Source organism: Patiria miniata, unplaced genomic scaffold (genome assembly GCF_015706575.1).
Source record: "Patiria miniata isolate m_02_andy unplaced genomic scaffold, ASM1570657v1 HiC_scaffold_1, whole genome shotgun sequence".
NCBI lineage: Eukaryota > Metazoa > Echinodermata > Asteroidea > Valvatida > Asterinidae > Patiria > Patiria miniata.
The window spans coordinates 28,619,291-28,646,801 of NW_024037047.1; the positions used below are offsets into that span (position 1 = coordinate 28,619,291).

A 27,511-nucleotide genomic window follows, 5' to 3' on the forward strand; every position below is an offset into this window, starting at 1 on the left:
TTTGTTTTGTAACATTGTGTTTTATTGTCTGTAATTGGTTTAATGGTAATCCAGCTTTGTTTCCTTCGGTCAAAAATCATACAATGATGTCTTAAGGCCAATATTTATACGAGTTTCAGGTTACACTCTTAGCAAATTCATTCAACTTGAGATTTTGAATTTGACAATTGAAAACATCATCGTTACTTTGTTGACGCTAGGAACCAACAATTTAAAATCAATGCCTGGCTAGGCCCACATGACAAAACAATCTTACATTAACACAGTGGCAAGACAAAACTATTTTTAAGCAACACATTTTTTTGTTAACCGGACATTCATTTTGGAAATTGAAGGACTGCAATATATATTACACAATAGTATTCAAATGAATAGAATCTTGCAAACAATATTTGGCATTTCAAGCTAAGAATTGTGTATTCATAAATTTAAAATAATACAGCAATGAAAATTGATGGGACAAATGTTATATTCTACACATCACGTATTGTGTTACGTGACCTTTCTCAAAAGTATCAATAAAATGTGCAAATTTCTAAGAGTTAAGAGTCATCCATAATTATCAAAATTTTCAAAAGTGCACAAAACGTACTCTTTTTGGCAGACCAAGGATATCCTGGTTTAACATATAACAGTTCACTCATAGCGCCCTGATTAGATATATGGAGTATTAACGTCTCGAAGATAGACGAGACACACGAGACATTTGCCGTAGGCACATTCGTCGCTACAAATGTTGTGGCTGAAAAGGGCTGTATCGCTTATTTTTGACACCGGCGCATAGCACGAAGCTGAATGGGAAATGTAGGGTGCGACGTTCGAAGTTCGCCAAGTTGAGGTATCAAGATCTTCTGAAAGCCCATTACCATGATTACGAAAATTACTGAACCGAAAATATTGGACAACATTTTTACAAAATTTCTAAAGTGTACATGGGTCGTTTAACCCCTCCCCCAGAGTTTGAAAATATTGATAGCTATGGATGCACCCTAAGTATGAACCAACTATGGGCATTATGTAAGATGATCTGACTACGAGGCCAGACGACTGTTATGGTAATATGATTATATGTTTATACACGTGGGGCTTTCGTGTACAAGGAATAAAAGGCGATAATATAGACAGTTGGATACCGTATTTATAGACAAACAGACCCCTTTCAATGGTTAAAACGTCGTGTTAGCTGCATTTCATTATAATTGTATTATGTACAACAGCTAGCACAGTGCTTCTGCCATTAATGGGGGCCTCCTTCAGTGTGAGCCTGTCCATTTTCGAATAATTGATTATTCAATTATTCGAAACTGCACCTGACCGAATATTCGAATATTCTAAACTCGTCGATCAACTTTTACAAACGCCAGATGCCTTCCTCGCTGGTCAAAAAGTTGCATACAAAGCACACCGGTTCAAATTTGCATGTGGCAATGGATATTATGGGCCACTTGAGTATTTCAAGTACTGTATATCTGTCAAGGGACCCAGCTACACGAATGGGGCCAATAAATAGGCATCGACAAAACGTTACCCTCAACAAAAATGGGCATCTGACAATAAAAAACGCAACTTTATGATTAATAGTCGTGTGTGCATGTGCAGACTTGTTGTTCTTTTCGAATATTCAAACCGGCAAAAAGCTATTCGAATATTCGGTTGATGATCGAATATTTGAATATTCCGTATATTCAGGACAGCCCTAACAGTGACCAAGTGCCCAGATGCAAAAATGAAACACATGGGAGTTTGCAATTTCAAATGGATTAAAAAGTACAGAAGTATTAGTTTTACAGTAATAGTTCCCCATTAACCCTCTGTGTGTGGGCCAATGGTTCACACGTCAAGAGTCAGGCACCGTGTAGTGTCTGGCTAAAGACAGTATCATTCAGTTTTTATATGTCCATGTGGGTATGCAAGAAAATATTGCGCACAAACCCTGTCCATTCGGTTTTGTATGCTTCGTCAATGCGGATCAGAACCCACATGCATAAAATGGCACCGGAGGGCCATCAACCATAATTAAATTCATATTTCCACCACAAGGGGGCCATATATGTAGAGAATCTATACAAACCTGCTGAATTTGAAAGACCACACTTTATTTTCCCCCTACTATTTATGGCCACATCTAAATGAACAGGTGTATACAGTATGAGACATATTCAAGGAATTATGTATGAAATCCAGTTCAGTGTAATTCATTGTTAATCAAATTTTGCCCCTCATCTACTGTGTACACAATGTACAAAATATGAGGGTTTGAAAAATTAAAGGAACAAACATGTGGTCAGACAGAGACTGGAGACTCTACTGCTGACCTGGGTCAAAGTTCAAAGGTCGGGTCACATCAGGGACATCCCAGAAGGTCAACCTAATCAGAGAACCACTGCTAGAAAGAGAGAGCTTTGCCAAGATGTGACTGTTTACACCCCACTGATGCTCCATTCGCAGTGATCTCTCCATTCAGTCAAACTCTGATTCCTTCTGCCCGATGCTTTCGTTGTATATATTAAAAGCATGCATCCTGTGACTGGTACCCGACCATGCCTCAGTGCTTTAGGTAGCTATGGATATAGCGGTCCAACTCGCTGTCCAGCCAACCAGCCTTGTTCCTGTTGGAGAAAAAAAAGGGAATGCATTGCAACTTGGACCAACTCAACTGCTTGTCAAACACAAAAAAAATCAATGACCAAAAGAAGTTAAAAGCACACACATGTACTAGCTGTGGGAACAGCAGAAAGTCCCCATAACTCGGTCCTAATTTGCCTAAGAATAAAAATTTCCCCAGAAGGCCGGTTTCTGGTATGCGCGCGCGTCGCCGTTGCCATGCGCGTCGGCAAAATGAAAAAGTTTTTTTTTCAATGAAAGATGATGTCTCAAAACCGCCAAACTCACTGGTTTGACTGGAATCCTGCTGCTGCACAATTTTAACGTGTTTTAATATGTGGTTATGATCGAGAATAAGCTTGATGTGGCCTCTCTGGACTCCCATATATTTGCACTTAGTTTAGTCGGGCACCATTTGCAGTCATCAGCCGACATTTGAAGCAAAAAAAAAACAGGAAAAAAAAAAAAAGAAGCCGCGTCGCCGCACCACTTTTTGGGCAAGCTCCATACCAGAAACCGGAGACTTTTTTTGTTTGGCCTAACGCTGTGACGGCCCGCCCACAGGGTTCCTACAGAAATCTCAAAATGAAATTCCAGGACTATTCCAGGACTTTTCCAGAACAAACTTAGGGCTTCCCGTGACCAATTCCTATGCTGTTTTGACATCTTAAGAGCCAATACACTGGCTCATCACACTGAGGCAAGGGGCGCCACTCCCTTTCAGGCATCAACCTTGACGCAAGAAAACTGAGAACCACAAAGCCATCGCAATGGTGCAATAACCTTGCGCAGCGTTTACAAAATTTTTTTACAACAACTCGTCAACAGAGGGCAGCAGGTACTTTCCCGCACTACGCAAGACCCTATTCATTGCAATACAACAAAAAGCCATGTGCCAGACAGTGTCCAGACAGTGTCCAGACAGTGCCCTGGAAAGATAATTGACTGGCGGCTGTGGTATGCAGTTGTATGCAGTTATGAAGGGAGATGACTGTGTCAAGTTACAGGTCTTTGTTGATGTTTCAATGAGACTTAGCAGGAGGCCTGGTCGAAAGTTTGTTGACACGGCCTGGGTGAAGCCCTGGCTGCAAAGTTCATTGAACCAGCTTATTTGGCAAGGGTCGAATGAGGATTAGATGGAAGGTGACCCTCAATTTTTTTTTTTTTTTTAATTCGGTTACCTGGGGCCCAAAGGGCAACAGGTCACTCTGCGCAGGGATAAACATGCAACAAGTTTAAAGCAAACTGGCAGACTGCCACAGCCAAATATTGCACATCATTACATTCCATGACTTTTCTTATAGGAATATCCACTTTCCATGACTCCTTGTATTAAAAACAACAAATTTAGCCGACTTTTCCCCCGGCTTTCAATGACAGCTTGAAATTTTTGGATTTTCCAGGATTTTTCCATGACTGTTTGAACCCTGATATATGGGCTACTCTTCCATCAAATATACATGATAATGATTCTTCATGTAGAAGGCTCTTTCTACGAACCTAAGGACTTTGGCCCTGGACATCATGCCCTCCAGTTTCTGGCTCTCGTCCTCCATCTTGATCAGCTCTTTCTTCAAGTCGTTGGTGTGGTTGTCCACCTCCAGGCAAAGGCGGGCGAAAGTAGTAGACAGCTCCCTGGGAACGAGAACAGATGAGGGCAAGAGGTCACCAAGGGCCATAGAAATGCTTTTCCAAATGCTTTAATTAAGATAAAGAGTAATTGTATCCGCCTAAAAAGGCACTCATGGCGCTTGAGCAGAAAGTCAAGTTAGGATAGTGTGTTGTAAGAGTAAGGTGAGATTTTATGTTTGTCTTAAATGTTGTGATGGATGGAGATGATTTGATAGCCAGAGGGAGTTGGTTCCACACTCGGTCTGACGCTGCAGCAAAGGATCTGTCACCCCACAGAGTGGAGGTCCTGGGCTCGTGAAGCATCATGAGCTCACTGGAGCGGAGTCCGGTGCGTGTGGTTAAGTACAGGTGGATGAGGTCGATGAGGTCTCTAACAAACTTCCAAAAAATCACCTTAAAGGTATGTAGAATCATTTGCTCTTTATGCCTTTTGTTCGTTTCCTATAATAAAACCACTCAAAATCCAAACAAGAATGTTCATAACCTAACCTGTTAAAGTTTCAGAACAGTGGATATTACACTTTTCGAGAAAACAGTGAAAAATCATGCTCAACATTTTGATCAGGAAACACGATCTTTGTCAGTAGCACTCTTTCTTTCCAAAAATCAGGGCAACTGACTGATCTTTGGAAATCAACAACACTTCTCGATGTCTTCAAAATGCCAGCAACCAAGATTGAATAATGTCATGGGGTTATTAGTACCAGTGGAAATTTAATCGTATGGTGAAAGAACTTGTGACCAATTTGGGCGATTCACAATGCAGTGCGCCACCAAGAGTTTACCATGGAGAGTTCAATTTTCCCAGTGCATTGTGGGAGATGGTCGACAAATTCGCAGCGCAGGACATTTGAAATTGTTCGTTTTTCCGGTCAGAAGTTTTGTAAGCGTATGATTCCAGTATCTGTTTGCCCTTTTCTTTTCTTGTTATCAATGTGGTGTTTTTTTGTACGGTCAGAAAGTATATGCCCCAATTCATAACGAATTAGCTCAAGTTGTCTACTGACACTCATTCAAATGGGCCTTGTTTTGTCGACCGTAAACTTTGAAAATGGACTCTCCATGGCAAACTCTTGGTGGCGCACTGCATTGTGAATCGCCCGAATTTTCAAACGAATATTTTCAAGTGCGAAAAAATGTATAGCAGCAATGGTACTCAAGGGTCCTTTCATTTTTTACAGCCAAAGTTATGCACAGGTTTATATTGTGATACAAGTTTCACTCCTACTTACTGCTGTATCTGGTGGCTGAGGTTGGAGCCGGTGAAGTTGACCAGCAGTTTCAGCTTCTCAGACGCGTACTGCACGAACTGCTGCTTGAAAGTCCTCTCCTTGGCCTTGTTGGTCCAGGTCAGTCGCTCGTAGACGTACAGGAGGGAGTAGAGACCGCCCCCTACTGCCAAGACTCGCCAACCCACGGCCTTCCAGACCTTGGTAGGGAGGACACAACAGGCTTAGAATCAAACTTTAAAAACATGGTGGCACTGTCTCTGTACACTCTTCTGATCTGCAACTGGAATTGCTTTATTATGTTTCTTTCCTAAATATTATAAGATGGAATTTTGCGTTGGGGTGAGATAAATGAAATTTTGTCCTTCACTGACGTTTAAGCACTGTATACTCTGTGTGTTACCTCCCGAGTGAAAGTTGGAAAAAATCACTTTAGCTCGGTGGCCGAGTCGTAAGATATCTGCACTAGAAAGCAGGAGGTTGTGGGTTCGAGTCCCACCCGAGTGATCTTTTCCAACTTTCACTCGGGAGGTAACACACTGAGTATCCAGTGTTTAAACGTCGGTGAAGGGCAAAACCTAATTTGGTTAATAGATTTATTAAAAAGAGAATGAAATAAACCTTGAACTGTGCTATCAGGCACCTTTGTGAGACTTTCACTATTTGAGATATTAAGACTTTTTTTTCTAAAAGTGTGAATTTTTTCGGAAAATAAGCTTTGAAAAATTATGTAAAACCTTATTTTCGAACCAAATTTTAAGTTAAATTTGTGAATGTACGCACAAATGATCTATTTAACAACCCAACTATTATAGAGTTTGTAAAATGTAAACTTGTATACCCGCACAGGTTTTGCGGTAATTGGAACGGATGACGGAAAAACATGCAACGAGCGAGGCCAAAAATATCTGTCAGCGACCCGCTCGCAGCAAGCGAGGCCAGAAATATGAGTGTGCTGCCCGAGGGTGATGGCTTCAACCCGCCTGGCTTGAGGTCGAGTGAAAAGTAATCCCGCGCCTCGTTTCGTTCTTGTCACAAAAATGCCGGCGTGAACTGGTTTTGTTGGTCAGAGCTAACACTTAAATGGAAATGTGCTCTGTTTAGGCAAAATCTCTAAAAATAAAAATTGTTCTTTCGGTATAACTTGGTCAACAAATTAGGAAAACACTCACAATGCCGATAACAATCATCAGCCCCATGGATGTGCGAGACGTCAGCGATGCCAATCCCGTTACCATGGCAACCGTCATGTCCTCCTGGCTTCGGGACCCACTTTCTACTCCAACAGATGCTAAGGGACGAGGAATCTACAACAATGATAATTATATAAAGAAAATAAAAAGAACACTAAATTGCAGAGCAGTGAGTCTGTTTTCTTTTGCTGTTAGAGTTTCTCTTGTAATTTTTCTTTTCAGTATTTAAAGCGCCATGCAATGCAATTTTTTAATGCAATCCTTGAAAATGCACCTTAGTTGTCTTAAGTTTACATATTCGCAAGCAAAAGTGTGATGTCATTTCAGGCAGAAATCTAAATGTTATAGCTATTTCAGCAGCAAAAGTTGCAAAATTTTGGATACAATTTTCTATTCTTTGATTTGTTGTTTCAGTACAGGACAGTGAGCCAATGAGCAAACATTCTCACAAAAGTTTTCCGTGAGCAAACATTTTAGGGCACAATTTGTACAGAAAACCCCTAAACTGAACAGTGTCTCCCTGAAATGACATCACAACAGCGCCCTCAGTTGTCTGGAAAAGCATGGAAAAATAACAATGTTATTCCCTGTTTTTAACGCAGCGGGTAACAAAAGAATTTTACTTACCACATTGGCAAAGCCAGCCATGGCCACCCTCGTGTTCTTGGGTCCCAGGAAACGATTCATGAGTGACGTGAAGCCCAGGGAGAACCGAAACTCCACGTTCTCGGAGAAGTCGGCAAAGAGGTGCTGGCACTCCAGCCGGTAGCTGGGGCCAAAGTCCCGCCGGAAGAGCAGACGACTGAACTGGTCCTTGGCTTCGTCAGGGAGGAGGGCCGACATGTGCTCTAGAATTAAAAAAAAAAAAAAATGGGAATTTTGTCTTCATCTCTGGCTTCTGCCTCATCTTTTGTGACTGAATCATTAAAGCTATAGTCCATCATTTGCAGCCATCCGAAAAGGTAACTGGCGTATTATTGTTGAACAACATAATTGGTTGAAGGATAGTAAGTGGACTAAACTCCCTGTGAAATTAATCTTTCTGGCAAGCTATCATTTTGAAGTTATCAACAAAAGAAGGCCTTTCCAACGGTGCGTCTTAAGACGCACTGTAGGAAAATTTAAATTAGTAGTTCGTTTTGTTATTCGGTGCAGCGCGCGCAAGCATTGGAACGACGCACAGGCGCGCGCGGTTGCTATAATTTGTCGGATCAGTTCGCAACATCACGTATAGCTGCAATTCAGAACATGATTCAGCAACTTTTGATTTGAAATTGAGATCTTGGAATGCTGTTTTTCTCGGAATATACAGCTGAAGCTGAGCTGAGATTCATTAGATTTTGAACACTTTTGTTGCTTCAAACGAACAAAATGCACAAATTACAAATGATGGACTATATCTTTAAGAAGCTTTTTAAGTTGCATACCCTGTGCTATTTTCGAGGTTTTATCCCACAAACTACTTTTCTTAATTGCGATTTGTTTTTTTTCTGCAATTCAAAAGTTATTGAATTATTACTTTACCAATTTCGAATTATTGGCTGCCAGACAATAATTTCCATTCTCGCAGGGGTAGGCTGGTCCCTGCCTCTTAATCAGTATGGATAATGTAAGAATCGGTAGCCAGTCTGCTCCTGGATTTGTTTGTGCCTAAAATTATATTTTTTCAGAGGGTTGCAGACGTCCAAAAAAAAGGGGAAAAAGGAGGGTTTTTTTTGTTAGAATAAAACTTACTAGCTGAAAATATATTAATAGATAAAAAATTGACTTTGTTGAAGAGCACGGGAAACTTGAATGTTTAAACCAGGCTGGAATATTTAAATGTTGGAATCATTATGGAATTTGATGTCTCTGAAGTAGAATGCGGACCCACATTTTGCTACATTATAGAGCTCCATGAAATTGGGTCAAGGTTAGTGTTGTACAAACCCGACCTGACCCGAAACCGAAACTGAAGGTCGGTTTGTCCACCATTTCAATCGGGTCGGGTAGGTTTCGGTATTTCGTTTGCAATTTTTGGGTCGGGTCGGGTCGGTTATGCCATTTGGGAAAAATCCAAAATATACCCCCCACCCAAAAAAAAACACCCGAAACAGTTCGGACATTCAGGTCACTGTGCCCGGTACAACAAAATGTGGTTTGCAAGTTATCACACGGTCTATAACATGCAGGCCCACCAATAAGTCACATTGTGAGTGCCGTACAATATGATTCAGTTTAGGACTACAATTTTTGCGCGACGCCGGTAAGTTAAGGCACAAAAAGCTGACATAGTTGCCCAAGCAAGATATTTGGTTTTCTTCGGGTCGGTTCGGTTTCAGGTTGATTCGTATTGGTTTTCCTTGAATTTTTGTTGGGTCAGTTAGTGTCGGTATTAGGGAGTTCAGATCGGTTTTGGTTCGGATTGGGTGTATATCTACAATGTTTCGGGTCGGTTTGGCCTGGTCAACACGACACGATGCACAACACCAGTCTAGGTGATTACAAACTTTATAATCACTTAGCAGTCTGGTGCTGGCTGCCAAGCAGAAAATCTGTGCCACGCAAAAGTGAGCTTGGAACACATCACAAGAAGACAAGCATGTACACTGAATGATATTCTGCTGAGTAAATTTACGCCCTGCAAAAGGAAACACCAGCTGAGAACCGTTCACAAGCAAATGTCATGGAGTGTCATGGCCTAGCGTTTAAGAACACCGGACTCATGTTCTGGTGTTTCAGAGGCAACAGTGACGTGGGTTCGAGCCCGGGCGCGGACACTTGTGCCCTTAAGCAAGACACTTAACCATTATTGCTTCGTCCTTCGGATGGGACGTGAAGCCGTAGGTCCCGTGTGTTGTATAATGTCTAATGCACGTTAAAGAACCCAGTACACTTATCGCTAAGTGAAGGGGTTCGCCCCGGTGTTTCTGGCAGTGCGATTATCTTCAGCCATGAAGTCTGCACTTGTAAAGAAGAAGAAGAAGAAGAAGAAGCAAATACACATTGTATGTGGTTTGAGATGTGCCCACCTGTCATCTGTTCTTGCACCTGTTGTACGTCCTGCATGACAGCTGACGTACACCTGGCATCCAGGTTGCGACCGAGGCCAGCCTCAAGATGCTTCTGCAACTCCTGTTAATAATAATAATAATAAACCCTGAGTCTTATATAACATATCTACCAACAATTAGGTACTCAATGTGCTGGAAATTATGCTTATTATTAAAAACAGGTAAATGAAGTTTATGAGAAATATGAGACCCATTATGTAGCACCTTACAAGGGTTTGCAAAGGTGCTGCGACGCATATTGTAGCCACTGCCAGAAACACCGGGGCAAACCCCTTCTCTTTAGCGATAAGTGTTACTGGGTTCTTTAACATGCATTACACAACACAAGGGACCTACAGCTTTACGTCCCATCCGAAGGACGAAGCAATAATGGTTAAGTGCCTTGCTCAAGAGCACAAGCACCGTGTTCCCACGGTCAGGATTCGAACCCATGTACCACGGCACACGAGTCAAACACCGTAACCATTGGACCACAGTACCCCACTGAATCCTGTTGAAGAAAATCAAACTTGCTCACCAATTGAGAACGGCAACTTTATGTTTAAACTATGATGTTCAGCCTGTACAAAGTTCTTTAAGTTCCCAAATTCCGTTGGTTGACTTTTAAATTTAAATAACCGAGAGGAAAATACCAGCCACTTGCCTCTTTGTAGACCTTGATGACGAGCGGGTCTGACTGGAAGGTCCGGTCAAACTGATCCACCAGTAACGACAACTTTCTGATCTCATCTGTCATGGCAGCCGACACCTGTGAAACCGTCAGAGAAAACATCCAACGATAAAGAGGCTCCTAGGGTACTGCAGACCTTTGCTTTGGGCACAAAGAACCACGCTGTAACTCATATTTTCATTCTGTTAAGGAGAATACTCGAGATACTGTGGATTCGTAATTTAAGAATTCGTAAATTAAGAATCCACACTTGCGAGTGTATTCTCCGACTTAAACCATTGCGTCAAAAGAAGTATTGTCATTAACAGTCCAGTGAGTGGAGATGAAAAGACTTGCATATCTCGTGTTGAGTCGAGGCCATTAAGGTAATTTACAAGGGAGTTTTTCGAGGCTCTTATACGTAATCAAGCAATGTGGCGTGCTTAGCATTTGTATCGCCACAACCGTACAACCAAGTCATTTTGTGTGTAGGCTCCTTACGTTCATACGACGATTTTCTTTCTGACTCAAAGTGGTTTTTGCAGTGACGGCGGAGAATCTGACCGTGAAAATGCATTGGTAATTACAGAAGGTAAGTTTTCATGCAGACGGTGCTATTAATGCTCATTATGGAGAACAATTGTCCGACGTGTTCAAAGTGTGGATTCGTAATTCCGAATCCACACTTTACTAAAGATTCGTCGTTCCAAATCCACACTTTTAACAATAGTGTGACGTCATAGCAATGGTTTAATGAGTGACTTCAGTCATAGCCAATTCAATTTCAATCCTCAAATAAAATCACAAGCTATTTAAATGATTGCAGGGACAATCATTTGTCATAGTTAATACTCCTTTAGTTAATACTTCATTGTGGTTCAACTTGTGATTCTTAATATCATATGCATTTTTTGTGACCTAATGTATGATGGACTTGCTATTTCACTTGATGGATTTGAATATAAGTTGTGTACTTTGCTCACTGTGCAATGTTGTATACCCAATGAAGCAAATTTCCATTAACCCCAATTGCCCTGAATCTTTCAAAATCCTCTTTGTCAAATGGAGGAATTTGGAGGATTGAAGTTAAATGGCAAAAGTGTGTTACTGATTTCGTAGGATGCGCTTTGTCAAGGTTTTGGGCCGGACCTTGTGTTGTTTTTGCTCAGCCATGCATAAATATAGGCCTGGATTATGCTTGAAATCCTCTGTACTGCTCCAGGATGTCACTGGCTCTGCCTCAACATATTGACAGTCACTGCCGCAGGATTTTGCAGGATTCAGGCAGTGGTCACCCCTCAACGGACCATATTCCAGAAATAATGGAGGAATTTGCAGGGTGGAGGCTATGTATGCTATTTTTTCCATGAGGCCAATTTGAGGATTTTGCAGGATTGAGGCTACATCCTAGCAAAAAGGCCTAGGGAGTTAGGGTTAAACACACAATACATGGACTTGTATTTTCTTTTTTTCTTGTGGAAAGTTATGTACCTGACCTTTTTGACTGTTTGATTTTTCATGTGTTGCAGAAAAACCGATTGTTGAAAATGCTGGCTGTCTGCAGAGCTGCGACAGACATTTCAGTTCTAGCAACTTCTGGCTGCTTTTGTCACATAAGGATTAATTCTGAACCCATTAAGAAAATATCCTTGATAATATCTTACCTTGGTCTCTGCTTGTTCAGCGATGTCTTTAATCTTCTCTTTGCATTCGCCCGTTAGTATCTTCAGCTGGGAGGTGACGTATTGCAGACGGTCAGTTTGCTCCTTGCGTTTCTCTATACACGTTGCCCTACACAGCAATAGAATGCATGCACGCTGCGTAAGTTGTCAGAAAACTTTGAAAGATAAATACTTTTTTTTGCGAGACCAAACTGAAGGTGGTGAAAACATGCAGTACATGCAGTACAAGAAAATTAACTGGGAAATAAAAAAAATCAGTCTAATACTTCCATAGTGCTTAACAAGATATGTATGTCAAAACAAATCTGGTACCATGCCTCTGTGTATATTCCTTCCACAAGTGATGCTGCCAGACTACTGAATCTAGGGTGGTCAAAAAAAACCCCAAAAACCGGAACGGAACCTCATACTTCTACTACCTTGAGACTCAAACCACCTGTACCAACGGATGGAGAATCCTTTTAGAAGAATTATGATGCCAAAATCTCCCGATCGCTGCAGTAGTTTTTGCTGCAGAGCCTATTTTGTGAAGCACACTTCTTTCATGTGGGTATAACTACATAACAATCCCTCTATCAATTACAATGGAAGTAAATTCCCGGGCGCGGTTTAGTAATTCATCGATACAAAAATGACCCCACCTTGCTTCACAAAATAGGCTCTAGAACAAAACCAACTGGACCGAATCGGGCGATCTTGGTTTCATTTCTCTTCTAAAAAGATTCTCCATGCATTGGTATATGTGGTTTGAGTCTCGGGGTAGTGGAAGTATGCCAATCCAGGTTTTTTTTTTACCACACTGTATAGTCTATCCTTGCAAAAAAACAATTGACACCGGCCAGTTTAGCCATGTGCTTCAAATTCAATCACTCGTTTTTATTACTCGTCCAAAGAGGTTGGAGTAAACTCTAATTCGCAATTTAAGTTGAGCTTTACACATTTGCTGGTGAAACAATTGAGTACAAAAAAAAGTCTGTCATGAGCCAATGTGGCCCATCAGGCCGGCGTTTATCGCCGGTTTCAGTATTTTCCAGTGAATGTGTCTTATCATTTTATTCATGTACATGTAAATTATGTTCATGTTGTCGTAATATTTTGCAGGATTTTGTTTTATCTTTTAATGCATATAAGTTATTAATTTAACACGCTGTTATCTTTTGTATTGCTTTTTATTACTTTTTATATTTGCTTTAACAATTAACAGTAATTTATGTTTATATTTTAATAACTGTATTTTTTTTTTTTTTTTTTTAATATTACGTAATTAATTTGTTTATAGTTTTAATTTTTAATTTTGTACAGGGCCCTCAAGGAAAGCAGTTTTTTAACTGAGGAGGCCACCCTGTTTAAATAAGAATGCAAATAAATAAATAAATAAATAATAGTCCATCGCAGGTTACTCCCCAGCTAATGCCGGTACTCATTTATACTCCTGGGTGGAGAGAGGCAAGTGGGGGTGAAGTGGCTTGCCCAAAGACACAACATATAACCAGCGGCTGGATTCGAACCCCTGACCCTCTGATCACGAGTGAAGAACCTTAACCACTTGGCCACACTCTCCCCCCTGAAACAATAGAAGTACCTGTTAAACGTTACCTTTTCTTTGAGGACTGTTGCAGTGCTTCATCCAAGATGTCCTGTGTGCAGGATGCTATCTGTTTGCCCTGCTTGGCGTGCTGCTCAAACTTGGTCACCACGGCCGAGTGTGATATGCATTCCTAAATTGTCAAAGCAAAAAGACTGCTATGAAGAAAGTTGGCTACTCCACCCCAAAATTCAACGAAATTGAAGTAGTGACTAAATTTCAATAGTAATCAACTCTACATGCATAGTTTGCTTCAGTTCCTCAACATTCAGTTCCAGACACTTCGAAACAATATTTTATGGTAAACGAACGGATTTCAGAGAAGGATAACATCTCTTAACCTTAACTGATGCTTTAAAATCGACCACAAAGTTTTGATGGATTTGGCAGGATTGAGGAAGGTATAGCCTGGCCACCATTACTTAAAATGGGTCAAGATGCCCTTTTAAAGTTGGAATTATAAAGTTTCTTATACAGTAGTAGATTTGTGGTGGATTCAGAGAGTTCCTTACGAAATGGGATTTAGAGTTTATAAGAACTTGGCGTTAGCGGTCTGGAGTTATGTCCTGATTAATGTCTTAGAAGTTTTCAAATGTTTTAGTCAGTGTTGGAAGTCTCGAGGCCGGCCTCGGCCTCGAGGCCGGCCTCGAGGCCGATTTTCATGGCCTTGGCCTCGGCCTTGGCCTCGGAGGTGCAAGGCCTCGGCCTTGGCCTTGGCCTCGGAGCCTTCCTGCCTCGGCGAATCGGTCGAGGCCGGCTCGAGGCCGCCCATTTTGATGTGTTTTCTATTCTAATTAATTTTAATTTTTTACCGTATCAAACCCTCGAGATTCTGCCGCAGTGGATTCCGTGAAACGAACGCATATACAATGTACGCACGAATGAACTGGAAATGGTTGCATTGAACGTACTCACGAACGTAGCATCTTCGCCTACCCTGCGCTTCAGCTTTCCAAGTGCGTGCAAGCGTTATAACTGTTACCGCGTGCCAGACTACATAAGTCTGGCACCAATCCCATCTGCGCACAATAACATGTGGTAGTAGACTAGTCTGGTTGCAGTGTTGTACACAATTGTCTCGTTTCGCCTCTGTACCCCGACCTTTAAAAATGATTTGCGGCAAGGTGCAGCAAGCTTAATCATTTCTTTTTATAGGCCACTGTTTCAGTAAAAGTCTGAACTTTCTGGGTACGATCGAGTGTACTAGTCCGTACCATTTTTTTCATAAAGAACAGTTACGATAAAATCCAGTTACAATTTATCAAGTAGATTTTATTTTTACACGGTGATTTAAATGAAAGTTCCGGCTCACACGGTAATGTTTGGCGCAAATGGTCGATATGGAAAGCGCGATTTCAGAATTCGTTTTTCCATCCAAATGAATGCAAAGTTCTGAATGAATGTTTTAATAATAGGGGTCGGTATTCCTCGTGGTACCAGGATACTTTTTTGTATTCTTAGAGCCATGTTGATACTTATTACATGTATAAGCACGGTTTGAAATTGACTAATTTTGCGTGGTTACAGATATACGGCCAAAACCTCTGGACTCCCTACCTCTTGCCATGATCTTAAAATTCTTCGAAGCCATTGGATTCAAATCGCATGATCCGAGAATTCATGGTCATTTTGATGAACTGAGTAATATCATGCACGCATGTTCCGTGTTGCCGTGTTGTTTGGAGCGGGATTGGCCATTGCCAGACTTTGTCTGGTACCGTGATAATGCGTGGACACTTATACCGTTGTGTGGAGCGGGATCGGAACTATGCTTTGCCCGTGCGTAACGGCGGGCCGTCTGGCATTGTCTGGTCGCATCGCGGTGTTTGCTCGGCGCGCGCCTGGACAGTGCGAAGGTCGGGGGGGGGGGTCGTAACCTTTTGGTTATGAGTGGCAAAAAACCTATGGGGATGTAGCGGTGATCGCGGTGTTTGCTCGGCGCGCGCCTGGACAGTGCGAAGGTCGGGGGGGGGGGGTCGTAACCTTTTGGTTATGAGTGGCAAAAAACCTGATTGAAAAATCAAGTTGTTGTTTATTTAATGGGGATTCCTATGATATTAAGCATTTTGATAGGTTTTGAAAATAAGATTTATAAAACATGCTAAAAGTAAATAATGTAACTCTTACAGAATAGAAACTCAAAATTTGGCCATTTAAATTGTTGTATCTCCAAAGGGCAAACACCTATGAGCCTGATTCAAACGCCATTGATTTTGTTGTGTAATTTGCTTTCAGTGATACAAAACTTGAGATTTCTTTCTTTAAAAGATAAAATTCTACTTACTCTGACTCCCTACAAGAGGAAACCCATTGCAAGCTGTAAATTTGTAAGCCAGGCACTCCAAAACTCAGTGAATTCAACTAAAAAGATGTTAAAACTCCAACATAATCTTAGACTGGTTTTATTGATTATATTTTATTACGTGTTTTGATAGCTGGCCTCGGCCTCGGCCTTGGCCTCGGAGGTGGTGGCCTCGGCCTTGGCCTTGGCCTCGGGGTTGTGGCCTCGGCCTCGGCCTTGGCCTCGAAGGTTGTGGCCTCGGCCTTGGCCTCGGCCTCGGAGGTTGTGGCCTCGACTACAACACTGGTTGTAGTCGGGAAAAACTTGGTGTGGATTCTCAATGGAATGTGACTTCTTGAAGGAATCAGAATGGATTAAAAATATTTGTTGGAATTGACAAAGCCTCACCTCAAACTTTCTTTCAAAGTTCTCGAAGGCAAAGAGTCTCGCCTGGAAGCCATCGGCAAGAGGACCGCCTGGAAAATGGCAAAAGAAGAAAAGAGATGAGTGTTGGGTTTTTTTTAAGCTAAAAAAGAGTTTTATTGTCAAGACAAAGAAAACTTTGTCCTTTGCCTACTTTCAAGGGAAAATTATATAATGTACAAGAATATCCCCATAACTCAAAATGCCCGCACCAGTACCTCCTTTTATCTTGAAATTTTGTTTGGCTAAATCCATAAGAAACCACAGCCTAAACAGTGACAACGAGGTGTAAAGATAGCAAAACTTTTTTTCATGAGTAATTTATGCCGAACAAACTTCGTATTTTCACATCAGGATACAGCATACACGATGCCATTGTGATCGAACTCCAGCCCATAGCCGCAACAAATCCTGGCTTTCCAGTTAGCCAGATCGCTACCGATGGCCCATTTGTAGCCTGCAAGCCGGCAGTCCAATCGCTGGCTCTTTGCGGTGGCCATGTGACCGCAGGGGAAACGCGTGCCTGGCTTTTGAGTTAGCCAGCTAGCTGCAGCTTGCATGATAGCGGGCCCTCAATCGATCAAATAGGAACGATCATGTGACTGCACATCCAAAAACCCGTCTGTCACAACGCGTCGCGCTAACACTAAACTAGACTAAACATCCGCAAACACCACAAATTAAAGATTTGCTACTCAAAGCTACACAATTTGAGTGATTTATTGTTCTATTAATCCGTAGAGCAGACACTTTTAGGTAAAAAAATATAAAATCTGAGCAAAATGAAGATTTGTGATTGAAAAAAAAAATCATTAAAATCAATAAAAAGATGGAAAGTGAGCCAAATAACATATCAGGCATAGCGAGTTACGGTGAAAGCCATTCATGTACATGAACATGTACGTGATCATAGAAAAACTGGGATCTTTCCTTAACTCAAACTAACTCAAATTTGTTATCCATTCCCTTTAAGATTTGACTTTTAGAAACGTCACTGTACTCACTTGAGTCCGGGGTGTGGGAGGGTCTTGGGATGCGAGTGATCAGGGCCTCTTTGGCCGAGACAAAGAAGACTCTGTCCTCTGCCTGCTGTCTGGTCACCACCTTCAGCTCATCCACGAGGAACTCAATATTCCGCTGCAAGTGTTGCTTCTTTACCTATTGGCCGGAAAACAAAAAAAAATACTGTGAATAACCCTGAAACTTTTCGTGACATCTGAAAATACCCATGTAGCCATTTGCATATGATCCATGAAAGTGTCTATTTACCGTTCAATTTCGAAAGAGTTAACAACAAAGGCAGCATTACTGCAGTAAAACGATAAAATCTGCACTCTAACGTCTTGTGCAATTTCATATAGATGGGCACACCTCCCTTAGTCCTGCGACATCCTCAAAAACCTCTTGTGAATTTTGAAAGGATTTATAAAAGTCACAGCAAACCACTTTTTTTGTTTTCACTTTTTCTGGAAACGAGGCCTGTAAACAACACCATGACCTCGCTTAAGTAAATGTCAACTCATTCAGCTCTCTTTCTTAACTTGCCATTTCAAATAAGGGTTTGAAAATTTGAAAAAGGAAGAATTGCTTTAGGCCAAGCTGTGGCTTTTTGTGAGAGATTTTAGGACTGCAGATTTGACTCACTGCTTCCATTTCAGGTTCGTTGGCCGACGCGTCCCAGCGGTTGTTCAGGATGAAGATGTTGGGCTTGGACAATCGCTGACTGACCTTGTGGAAGAAACTCTTCTCCTGCGGGACAAATTTTGCACAAAAGAATGTCGCATTGAAAGTTTCTGCTAACTGGCGTGCAAATTAATCCTACATACTCTGCTCCATAGGACATACTCAGCTCCATAGGACATTTTGAGGACACCCATCTTCTGTGACCACTTGGTAATCTGTAAGGGCAATTAATTGAAAACAAGTCCCATCATGCTGAGCATACAATGTATGATGGGATGTATTTCCAATAAAATGCCTCCAGAGATTACCACGTGATCACAAAGATGGCGGTATCCATAAACAGTCTATGTGCTACTTTAAAATCGGTGTGTGCACGTAATATATCCTTTACCAACTCAGATTTTACTGAGTGGGAGACACAGTGCCTTTTACAATTCCCGCACAGGGCACATTGGTTTTGTTTTTCATGATAGTAAAGAAAAACAAGACATTGTACATACCGTTCTCATCAATGTCGACTCGGCATTAGACACCAGCACAAACACGTCGGCATCCATGCAGTATTTGTCAATCCACTGGTCCAAGTCAGGCTCCACGTCGATGCCAGGACTGCAACCAAAAAAAACAAAAACAATCATCATGGTGGCGGAATAAACAGACATGGCAGTGGAAGATCATTCTATTGTTGTCAACACGCGTGCCGCCATTTTGAAGAAGTCACATGATCATATCTCAGCCGTGGCATCATTGCCGTGTCGTTGGTCATTACCATGGTTGCGATTGTTTCGTGTTGAGATGCGGCTTGTTTAGATAATTACATGATTTCTCAGTTTTACCAGAGCATTACTTTTCTACTTGATGCCGACGGTTCTGTCGCAGTGCCAGCAAATCGCAGGTGGACCCATAAGGCCACACAAAAAAAGTCTCCTGTTTCTGGTACGGAGCTTGCCCAAAAAGTGGTGCGGCGACGCGGCTTCTTTTTTTTTTTTTACCTTTTTTTTTTGGCTTCAAATGTCGGCTGATGACTGCAAATGGTGCCCGACTAAACTTAGTGCAAATATTATGGGAGACCAAAGAGGCCACATAAAGCTTATTCTCGATCATAACCCCATCTAAAAACACGTTAAAATTGTGCAGCAGCAGGATTCCAGTCAAACCAGTGAGTTTGGCGGTTTTGAGACACCATCTTTTATTGAAAAAAAAACGTTTTCATTTTGCCGACACGCATGGCTACGGTGACGCGCGCGCATACCAGAAACCGGAGACTTTTTTTTTTTGCCTAAAAGGTGGACCAACAAATATCTACACATTTGAACACTGCCAATATAGTGCTGGAATGCTCAGTTGCTACAGCTCTGACAGAGTGTTTTTAGGAGGTCGCAGGTTGAAGTCGTGCTCAATTCAATGTTTTTGTTCAAACTTTTATTCAATATTGAATTTGCCCTTCACACAGGCGTACTCTATAAACACTGTGTCTTCAGTTCTGTCCCAAGTGATTGTGATGAAATATTCAAATTGAGTATACAATGGAGCGCTGTGGTCTAATGGTTACGGTGTTTGACTCAAATGCCGTGGTACGTGGGCTCAAACCCTCACAGGAACATGGTGCTTGTGTGCTTGGGCAAGACACTTGACTACAATAAGCCTCTGTACTGATGACGTCACACTTTGTTTACGTGTGCGCTTTCCTATGGTGCTCAGTGGACCGCGGTCCCCCACTGGCTGCATAGGAAAGTGCACGTGTAAACAAACTATGACTTCATCAGTACAGAGGCTTATTGCCTTCCTCCACCCAGGAGTAGAAATGGGTACCTGTGAAGGCAGAGGCTAGAATGCGCTGATCTTGAGCTGCTGCAATCTCTGGTCTCATAGCCTGATGAACAGGGGTAATAAGGGAATAAATGTGTGCTCGAGAGGTTTTAATCACTCTGTTTAAGACCGCTTAGAGTATGGGTGCTGATAATTACCCGAGCCGGACCCATTCATAAATACCTTTTCGGTCAAAAAATATATATTTTGGTCAAAAAATCCCAATTTTGTTCAACAAGTTCACTTCATGCTTTTTGAAACATCCCCCTAGCTAAATAATGGAGTGTTCAGCTGGCGATTAAGATGTAAACAACCCTTTTATGGAGATTGACGAGCGCGTGGCACATTCTGTGCGTTGTCGCGCAGAACACACCTGGGGCGTTGCGTTTTGAATTTAGAACTTTAATATTCTGACTCACTGGTAGTGTTGCGCATGCCTACGTGAGGACTGTGAACGTTCAACCAATAAAACGGTAAGAGGCACTGGATTTTTAGGAGTCCACATTTTATGTGACACTGGAAAAGTGTTGAAGACCAGCTAGCCATGTCTTTATCATCCGTTTAAGACCGGCCACGTGACGGGCTCTCGACCAATAGGAATGGCTAAACTGTCTGAGGTATTTATGAATAACTGTTAAATGCTTTGAGACTGTTGGTATAAAGCGCTATATACATTTGTAAGCACATTATTATTAGTATTATTATTATTATAATAATTACCCTGGATTGGACATTTGGGAGACATACCCATAGACTTGTGCACAAAATTTTTCAAACTTTAAGGTGCCCTAACCCAATATTCCCTTGTCCTTTTTCCACGAATTTCGGTATGTTCACTAATTAGACCACGAGCAACAAATATAACCTAATTGCAACAATAAAATTGTGCCTCTAAAGGGGAGCTGTGTCATTATGTCTCCTAATGACAGATGTCTCCTACCGTTCGAAGAAATTACGATACCGTGCCTCCTTAATGGTTCCATTACACGTATACAGTGTTTATTAAGTATGCCGGTGCAGGGCAAAAACCACTATTTAATCTACATCACCCGATGCAAATTCCATCTTAGGAACAAACCCTATGTACATGTACATGTAAATGATGTAACCTAGTGAGGGTTTGCTGTAACACCATGTGAAAGTATCTCCTTTGAGAAGATGTGTGGTTCTGAAAAGAACCGGTTGGTTGTGAAACTCGACGTTTCTATCAGTACGCTCTGATGATTTTTAGGATGATTTTTTTTCTCCTGAAGACGATCAGAGCATACTGAAGACGATCAGAGCATACTGATTGGAACGTTGAGTTTCACAGCAACTGGTTCTTTTCCGAACCACACATTTTCTCAAAAGAGATTCTTCCACATGGTTTTACCGCAAACACTCACTAATTTACACTACCCCCATGCACAGTTTCAAATTCTTATTTATGTAAATGATGTTTTTTTTTCTAAACTTGTAACAAACTAAACCATAGGGTGATCTAGAAAATTTAATTCTTAAAAAAATGCATGTTTTACCTGTCTAGGAGGACCACGTCGTTCTGTAGCAGGTGACATCGTGACTTGGGCCAGAAGACTTTGACTATGCTGCTCTGGCCGCATATCCTCTCATTGGACAGCGCATTGGCCATCTGACCGACGTTCTGAAGGATGTAAGAACCAACGGAAAGATTAGACCAACAATGCAGTTAACATCTTGTGAAAATGTGGAGCCTAAACAACCGGCTGGTTTGAAAGAACCAGTGATAAGAATGTTTCATCAATGTTTCAGATGGCATATTATGTTCATCGGGACAGAACATGCCGTCTGAAATGTTGGGAAAAAAACAGTCTCACCACTGATCTTTCAGAAAAGGATCGAGCATGTGGACAGAAACAGTAAAAACTGAAGTCTCAATGTGAAGGAATAAAAGCATATAGGCAGTTGAAGAAAGTCCAGTTAAAACTCCATGCTGAAAAACCCCAAATAGTGCTGTGTGGCCAACTTGTGAAACCCAGCGAAGGACACTGCTCACACTTACATGTACACCCACGTTTGTTTATGGTGTAAATCAAGGATTTTCTTATGTTCCTCTTCCCTTCTCCTTTGTTTATACTTTTTCGTAACAGCTCTCATTGGTTTTGTACACGTTTTCCAACCGAGGAGTCCTCGATTTGGTTTCTGTCCTCGATTTATCGATGATGTTGCGCGTATGTGTTCTCGATTTACACCATAAACACGCACATTTGTTCATGTGCATGCATGATGCATAAAACCAGTTTCCATTCAAATGTGCACAAGTCTAAGTCTCTATGCACAAAAAGGGACAAAAGCGTAAGCATGCAGCAGAAACATGTCTTTCAATATTGACCCTTTGTCATTTTTACCATGGGGGGGGGGGGCGAGTATGGAATCCAAAATACTTTTCACACAATGTAGCCATTCAGCTTGTCTTCTTCTTCTTCTTTACAAGTGCAGACTTCATGTGCTGAAGATAATCGCACTGCCAGAAACACCGGGGCGAACCCCTTCTCTTAGCGATAAGTGTACTGGGTTCTTTAACGTGCATTATACAACACACGGGACCTACGGCTTTACGTCCCATCCGAAGGACAAAGGAATAATGGTCAAGTGCCTTGCTTAAGGGCACAAGTGTCCACGTCCGGGCTCGAACCCACGTCACTGTTGCCTCTGAAACGCAAGAGCATGAGTCCGGTGTTCTTAACCGCTAGGCCGTGACACTCCCCGTCAGTCAAAGAGTGAGCACTGACGAATTAAATCACACCTTTGGGTCAGGTGATCGGGTCAAACTCGGTGGCAAGCACTATGAGAATGTAAACAACCCAATAGTGGGCGGGGTTTATGGTCTAATTTGGATCAGTCCATTGTCCATGCCGACTGTACCACGTACCTGTACGCTGAGCTTTTGCGTGGAATCATCCATCTGTAAGTACGACTCGTTGGTCTCGCTGCCCTCTACACACAGGAAGCAGTCTGTGGTGTGACCGATCCCGGTGGGTAGTACCTTGTCTCGCAGCATGGCGTTGACGACACTACTCTTGCCATTGCTCGTTCTAAAATTTGTACAAATGACACATGGAGAATATTTAAAATAACTTTATGCCACTCAGGATGCACGCTTTATAAACTACATAGATACCATCTGACTTGATACCAGAGGTACTGTAGGCTGCATACATGTATTGTTGATGCCTCCTTGCATGGCGCGGCCCCTAACGTGGCACGATTTGATTTTCTCGCATCCAGTGCCTTGCTAGAGCAAAAATTTACTTCAAATTCCAAAGTAAGTGAAATGTCATCAAGCTCTAGACACTGACATTCGTAAGCCTTGAGTTAACCTACCCATTCCAAAGTTAAGGGAGAAATTTTACTGTTGGCTAGATTTTCCGATTTTAATTTAAAGTATGCAATTAAACCTAAACTAAAAACTAAGAAAACAATTTTCTAACAAGCATGTTGTTGGCTACATGTATATGTGAGTGGAATTAATATTGGTTTAACAGAGTCTGTCAAACTTAGATTTTTAAAAATTGCAACTCACACACGAGGCTCCATCCACTGTTCAAGCATAAAGTCCACAGGAGATTTTACTATATACCTCATACATATTCATGATCGAGAGCCAAATTCACACTGGTCCATTCACCATCACGTGCCAGATGTTATTTTTGCAGTTTACCAAGCGCGTGCGCGATATTCACGCATAGGGTAAATACGCATGCGTACTAGACTTGTAACTCGGGTGAAAGTCTACTACGCATGCGCTTTACGATGCAATCGTGGAACTGTCGCACGTGTGTAGTATATACACGCTAACATTGCCCTCACTAGCTACACATGAAAATATGGTTGCACGCGTTAATGTCAATGATGCTGAACTGGAGAATATTGGACAATAAAGATGGCTTCCATACTAAAAAAAAAAGAGTTGTCCACAATGCGGTATAAACTCTGAGGAGTTATTGTATTGCAAACAAAATGAACTTTTCTGAGGTTGAGCAATACAATTTGTATGGTGAGCTGGACAAGTTTCTTCGAACTTTTTTTGCCTGCGAGGTGAATACTGCAACGGGAAAGTTCAGCAACTGATATGTATGATGCATAGTAAAACAAAATAACATGGTTTATTTCGGGTGGACAGCTGATTTTAGCTTCCCTCGGCATCGCCTCGGGAACTAGCCAACTTCGAAAACCTCAGGGAGCTAATATCGACTGTTCGCCCTCAAACCGTGGTATATTTGTAAATAGGTCACACATTGAATAATTGAGACAGTATCTTTCTTTCTATAAGAGCTCCCAAGGCCCATTGGCTTTGTCATTGGATCTATTATATAACTGACATACAGATCCTTGCTATTTGATTGGTGGAACTCACATCACGTGACACTCGTTATTGCTCCCATTCATGCCGGTCCTCAAAAAGTTCCATATGCCCATGGGGAATGGGAAATACTATTGAACAGTAAGGATCATTCTTGTTCCATGAACAGTATTTGTGTGCAAATGCATACTGGTGTGCACATTCAGCGTAGCCTGTATTGTTCCAAAGAGCCAGCGCTACAGAGTTGGGTTCAAACATTTTTGTGAAGGGGTGGTTTAGAAGAGAGAAACACATAATCCGCCAATTTTGTATTGAAATAAAAGTTCAAATATATATCAAATCACAAGGATCTATATGTCAGTTATATAAAACAAATATTGAGTGGCTTTAAATTGTGAAATGGGAGGAATATTATCGCTCGGTAAAGTCTGGCCTTTTCCAGTTCACTCGGCTTCACCTCGTGAAATGGAAAAGTCTAAATTTTACCTTGTGATAATATTCCTCCCATTTCACTCTGAGCCACTGAATATTTGTATACTATGTGCATAGGTCTGACTCACCTGCCAAAGAAGGCAACTTTCATGTGATCTCTGGCCAGCACCTCTCTGATGCCCTGCACCTGCGTGTAGAAGCCCTGGACTTTCTCCTGTAGGTCATCAGATACCACGTGGAGATCACTCGGAATCCCTGCGTGTGACAACAAATTGAATACATTGAAAATGAAATAACCATGACTGAATTGAAGCAAGAAAAGCTGCTGTTGCGTCAAGGGAAAAAGTTCTGTTTAACTACTTTGCGTCGGGATTATTTTTGCAGAAAAATTTTAATTTTCGCACAAGGCCAAATTTTCCAGCCAACTTCTGATATACAGCCCAACGCCACAAATACTGATTATCAAGAGACTTTTCAACAGTATTTGTGCGATATTTCTTGCCGAAACCTCAAGAAATACTCCGGGGTGTGCACCGCAACTTAAATTGTAAAATAGGCCGTGCACGACGGCCAATTCAATATCAACACACAATCCCCCTCCACAGACTTCACAGACTTTGTGTGTGAGTACAAAAGGCATGAGGAATTATTAATAATAATAATAATAATAACTGTATTTATATAGCGCTTTTTGCCAGAGGATACAAAGCGCTGGGGGAGAATGCAACCAAAGCCAGGTAAATGAAGTATGTGAACATATGAGACCCATTATGTAGCACCTTTTTGCTAGGTGCTGCGGCGCATATTGCTGCCACTGCCAGAAACACCGGGGCAAACCCCTCCTCTTAGCGACAAGTGTTACTGGGTTCTTTAACGTGCATTACACAACACACGGGACCTACGGCTTTACGTCCCATCCGAAGGACGAAGCAATAATGGTAAAGTACCTTGCTCAAGAGCACAAGCACCATGTTCCCACGGTCAGGATTCGAACCCATGTACCACGGCACACGAGTCGAACACCGTAACCATTGGACCACAGCGCCCCGCGTATTTAGACATCACCCGGAGGTGAGTCCACGCAATTTTGACGTTTTCTTGGTTGGGACAGGATTCAAGTTCTTTCTATTCCCTGAATCAACTCACCAGCTATGAAGTCTTTGCTCTCTCTCGTATGCGAGGCAATCTCCCCGAAGATTTCGTTGATCTTCTTCTTGGCATCTACGAAGAGCCGCAGAGGGGTGCTGGAATTGTTGTGGCTGGTCTCCGGCTCCATGCTTGAGGGCTGAGAGGAACGCTGGAAATAGCCTGACATAGTATTTCTGAAATTTAAATGAGAACTGACATTTTCAGTTTAATCAAATGTTATAAATTCTTAGGTACCTACTTTTTAAAGACAGCAGATGTTTTGCTGTCACTTAGTCTGGGGTTAGACGTTTCATGATTTATATGCAATAACTCCCTGCCGCGATAACTCCCTGCTGCGAGAGGGCGCTATCACAACCAACCAACATCGCCCATGGATTTGTCAGTAGCAACGTCTAGGCCAATTCCTATTGGTTGTGTAATGCACGCATACCTGTTGTGACTAATACATGCAGCGCGCAATTAAACAAATTCGAGTAGCTCCGAAGCAAACTCTCAAATTTCTTGAAGTGCAACAAAAGATGCAGCAAGACCTTTGTGCAACTTCAGTGGTCAACTCTTTTGTTATGAGTAGTATGTGAGGAACTAAAAATGGACTGTAATTGCCTGCAGTGGTCGCGCATGCGCACTAGACTAGTTTCCCCCATTTTTCAGGTGGGAAATTTCAGGAGATTGGTCGGGATAGCGCCCTCTCGCGGCGGCGGGATATCGCGAGTTTAACCTCATAATAGGAACGGGGTCCTAGGTAAGAATAGTGGAGAGCATTCTCGTTGTCTTGCTTTCCGCGACAACGCACCAGACGAAAATTGAACTCACTTGCAGCGCCTAATGTCTAATTTTTGTGAAATTTCATGTTGAAATTTTGATACGCAAACGTGTAAAAATGAATCTGGAAATTTCACGAAAAATATACATCTGAAAAAGGCAGCACTTTCTGATTAGCCTATAAAGAGGGTGAGTATGCTTCTAAAGCAAAAAAACCCTACAAACTAAGCCTAAATGTGAAAATCAAAATTTGGCTCCGTCGACACGATTTTTGTACATGTGGATGTGTGGCCTATGTTTACGGAGGCAGTCCAGTAAATAGGCCACATTTATGGGGCTAGAGTATACTCAAGCTAACTTTTGACAATCTTCTAAAAAAATCATCCACATTAATGAAAAATACTGTCTAAAAATACTGCCTATGTTGTTTATGAAAAATGAGGCAAAATATACAAACATTAGAGACTTTCCTATTCAAAACTGATAATGGCTTTTATTCTACAATAATTAATATAATTTCATATGGTTACCAAAATTGCCAATGAAAAACACGCCAAAAATAGTAGAAATGTATGCGTGGTACCCAGACGACATTGAATAGTAACACTCAATATCTTTTCATGGGCACCAGACCTGTGACTCATCACACTCGACGGGGAAATACCGTCTGAAATGGTGCTGTACTTCAAAATGCCACATTTTCACCTAAACTAATAATAATATAACCCTCAAAAACGCAGACACTTGTTTTGAGTATTTTCGATATCAAACTTACAAATATTTGATAGAAGTCGGGACCCCGCCGTTCAGATGTCGATAATTCGTGATTTCATGCCGAAACGTGCAAGTTGGATAACTACATTTTCGGCGAAGAGTACCCTGACGAATTAACTGTGGTTTCGTTGGCGATTTTCATTTCAATCATAGCACCTGACTAGTTGAAATCCCGGGTTTTAAAAACTATGGGCTAAACTTCAGGTACAGCTTCATCTCCCACACCAAACTCGTTAGAAACCTTTAACAT

The 27,511-nt window shown here is 41.7% G+C and overlaps 1 protein-coding gene across 1 annotated transcript; it reads right to left on the reverse strand.

Moving 5' to 3' along the window:
• LOC119732621 (mitofusin-2-like) lies at nt 1-27,511 on the reverse strand. Its single transcript, XM_038206207.1, has 19 exons — nt 27,470-27,511; nt 27,263-27,378; nt 25,723-25,898; nt 24,705-24,831; nt 22,714-22,876; nt 21,341-21,465; nt 18,515-18,623; nt 17,976-18,080; nt 17,336-17,489; nt 16,317-16,384; nt 13,639-13,760; nt 12,025-12,151; nt 10,355-10,459; nt 9,670-9,772; nt 7,286-7,506; nt 6,638-6,772; nt 5,469-5,665; nt 4,105-4,239; nt 1-2,609 (listed from the first exon to the last, which is right to left on the reverse strand). Exons 1-19 carry the CDS (start codon nt 27,509-27,511, stop codon nt 2,546-2,548), a joined length of 2,394 nt encoding a protein of 797 aa, XP_038062135.1. The 3' UTR covers nt 1-2,545.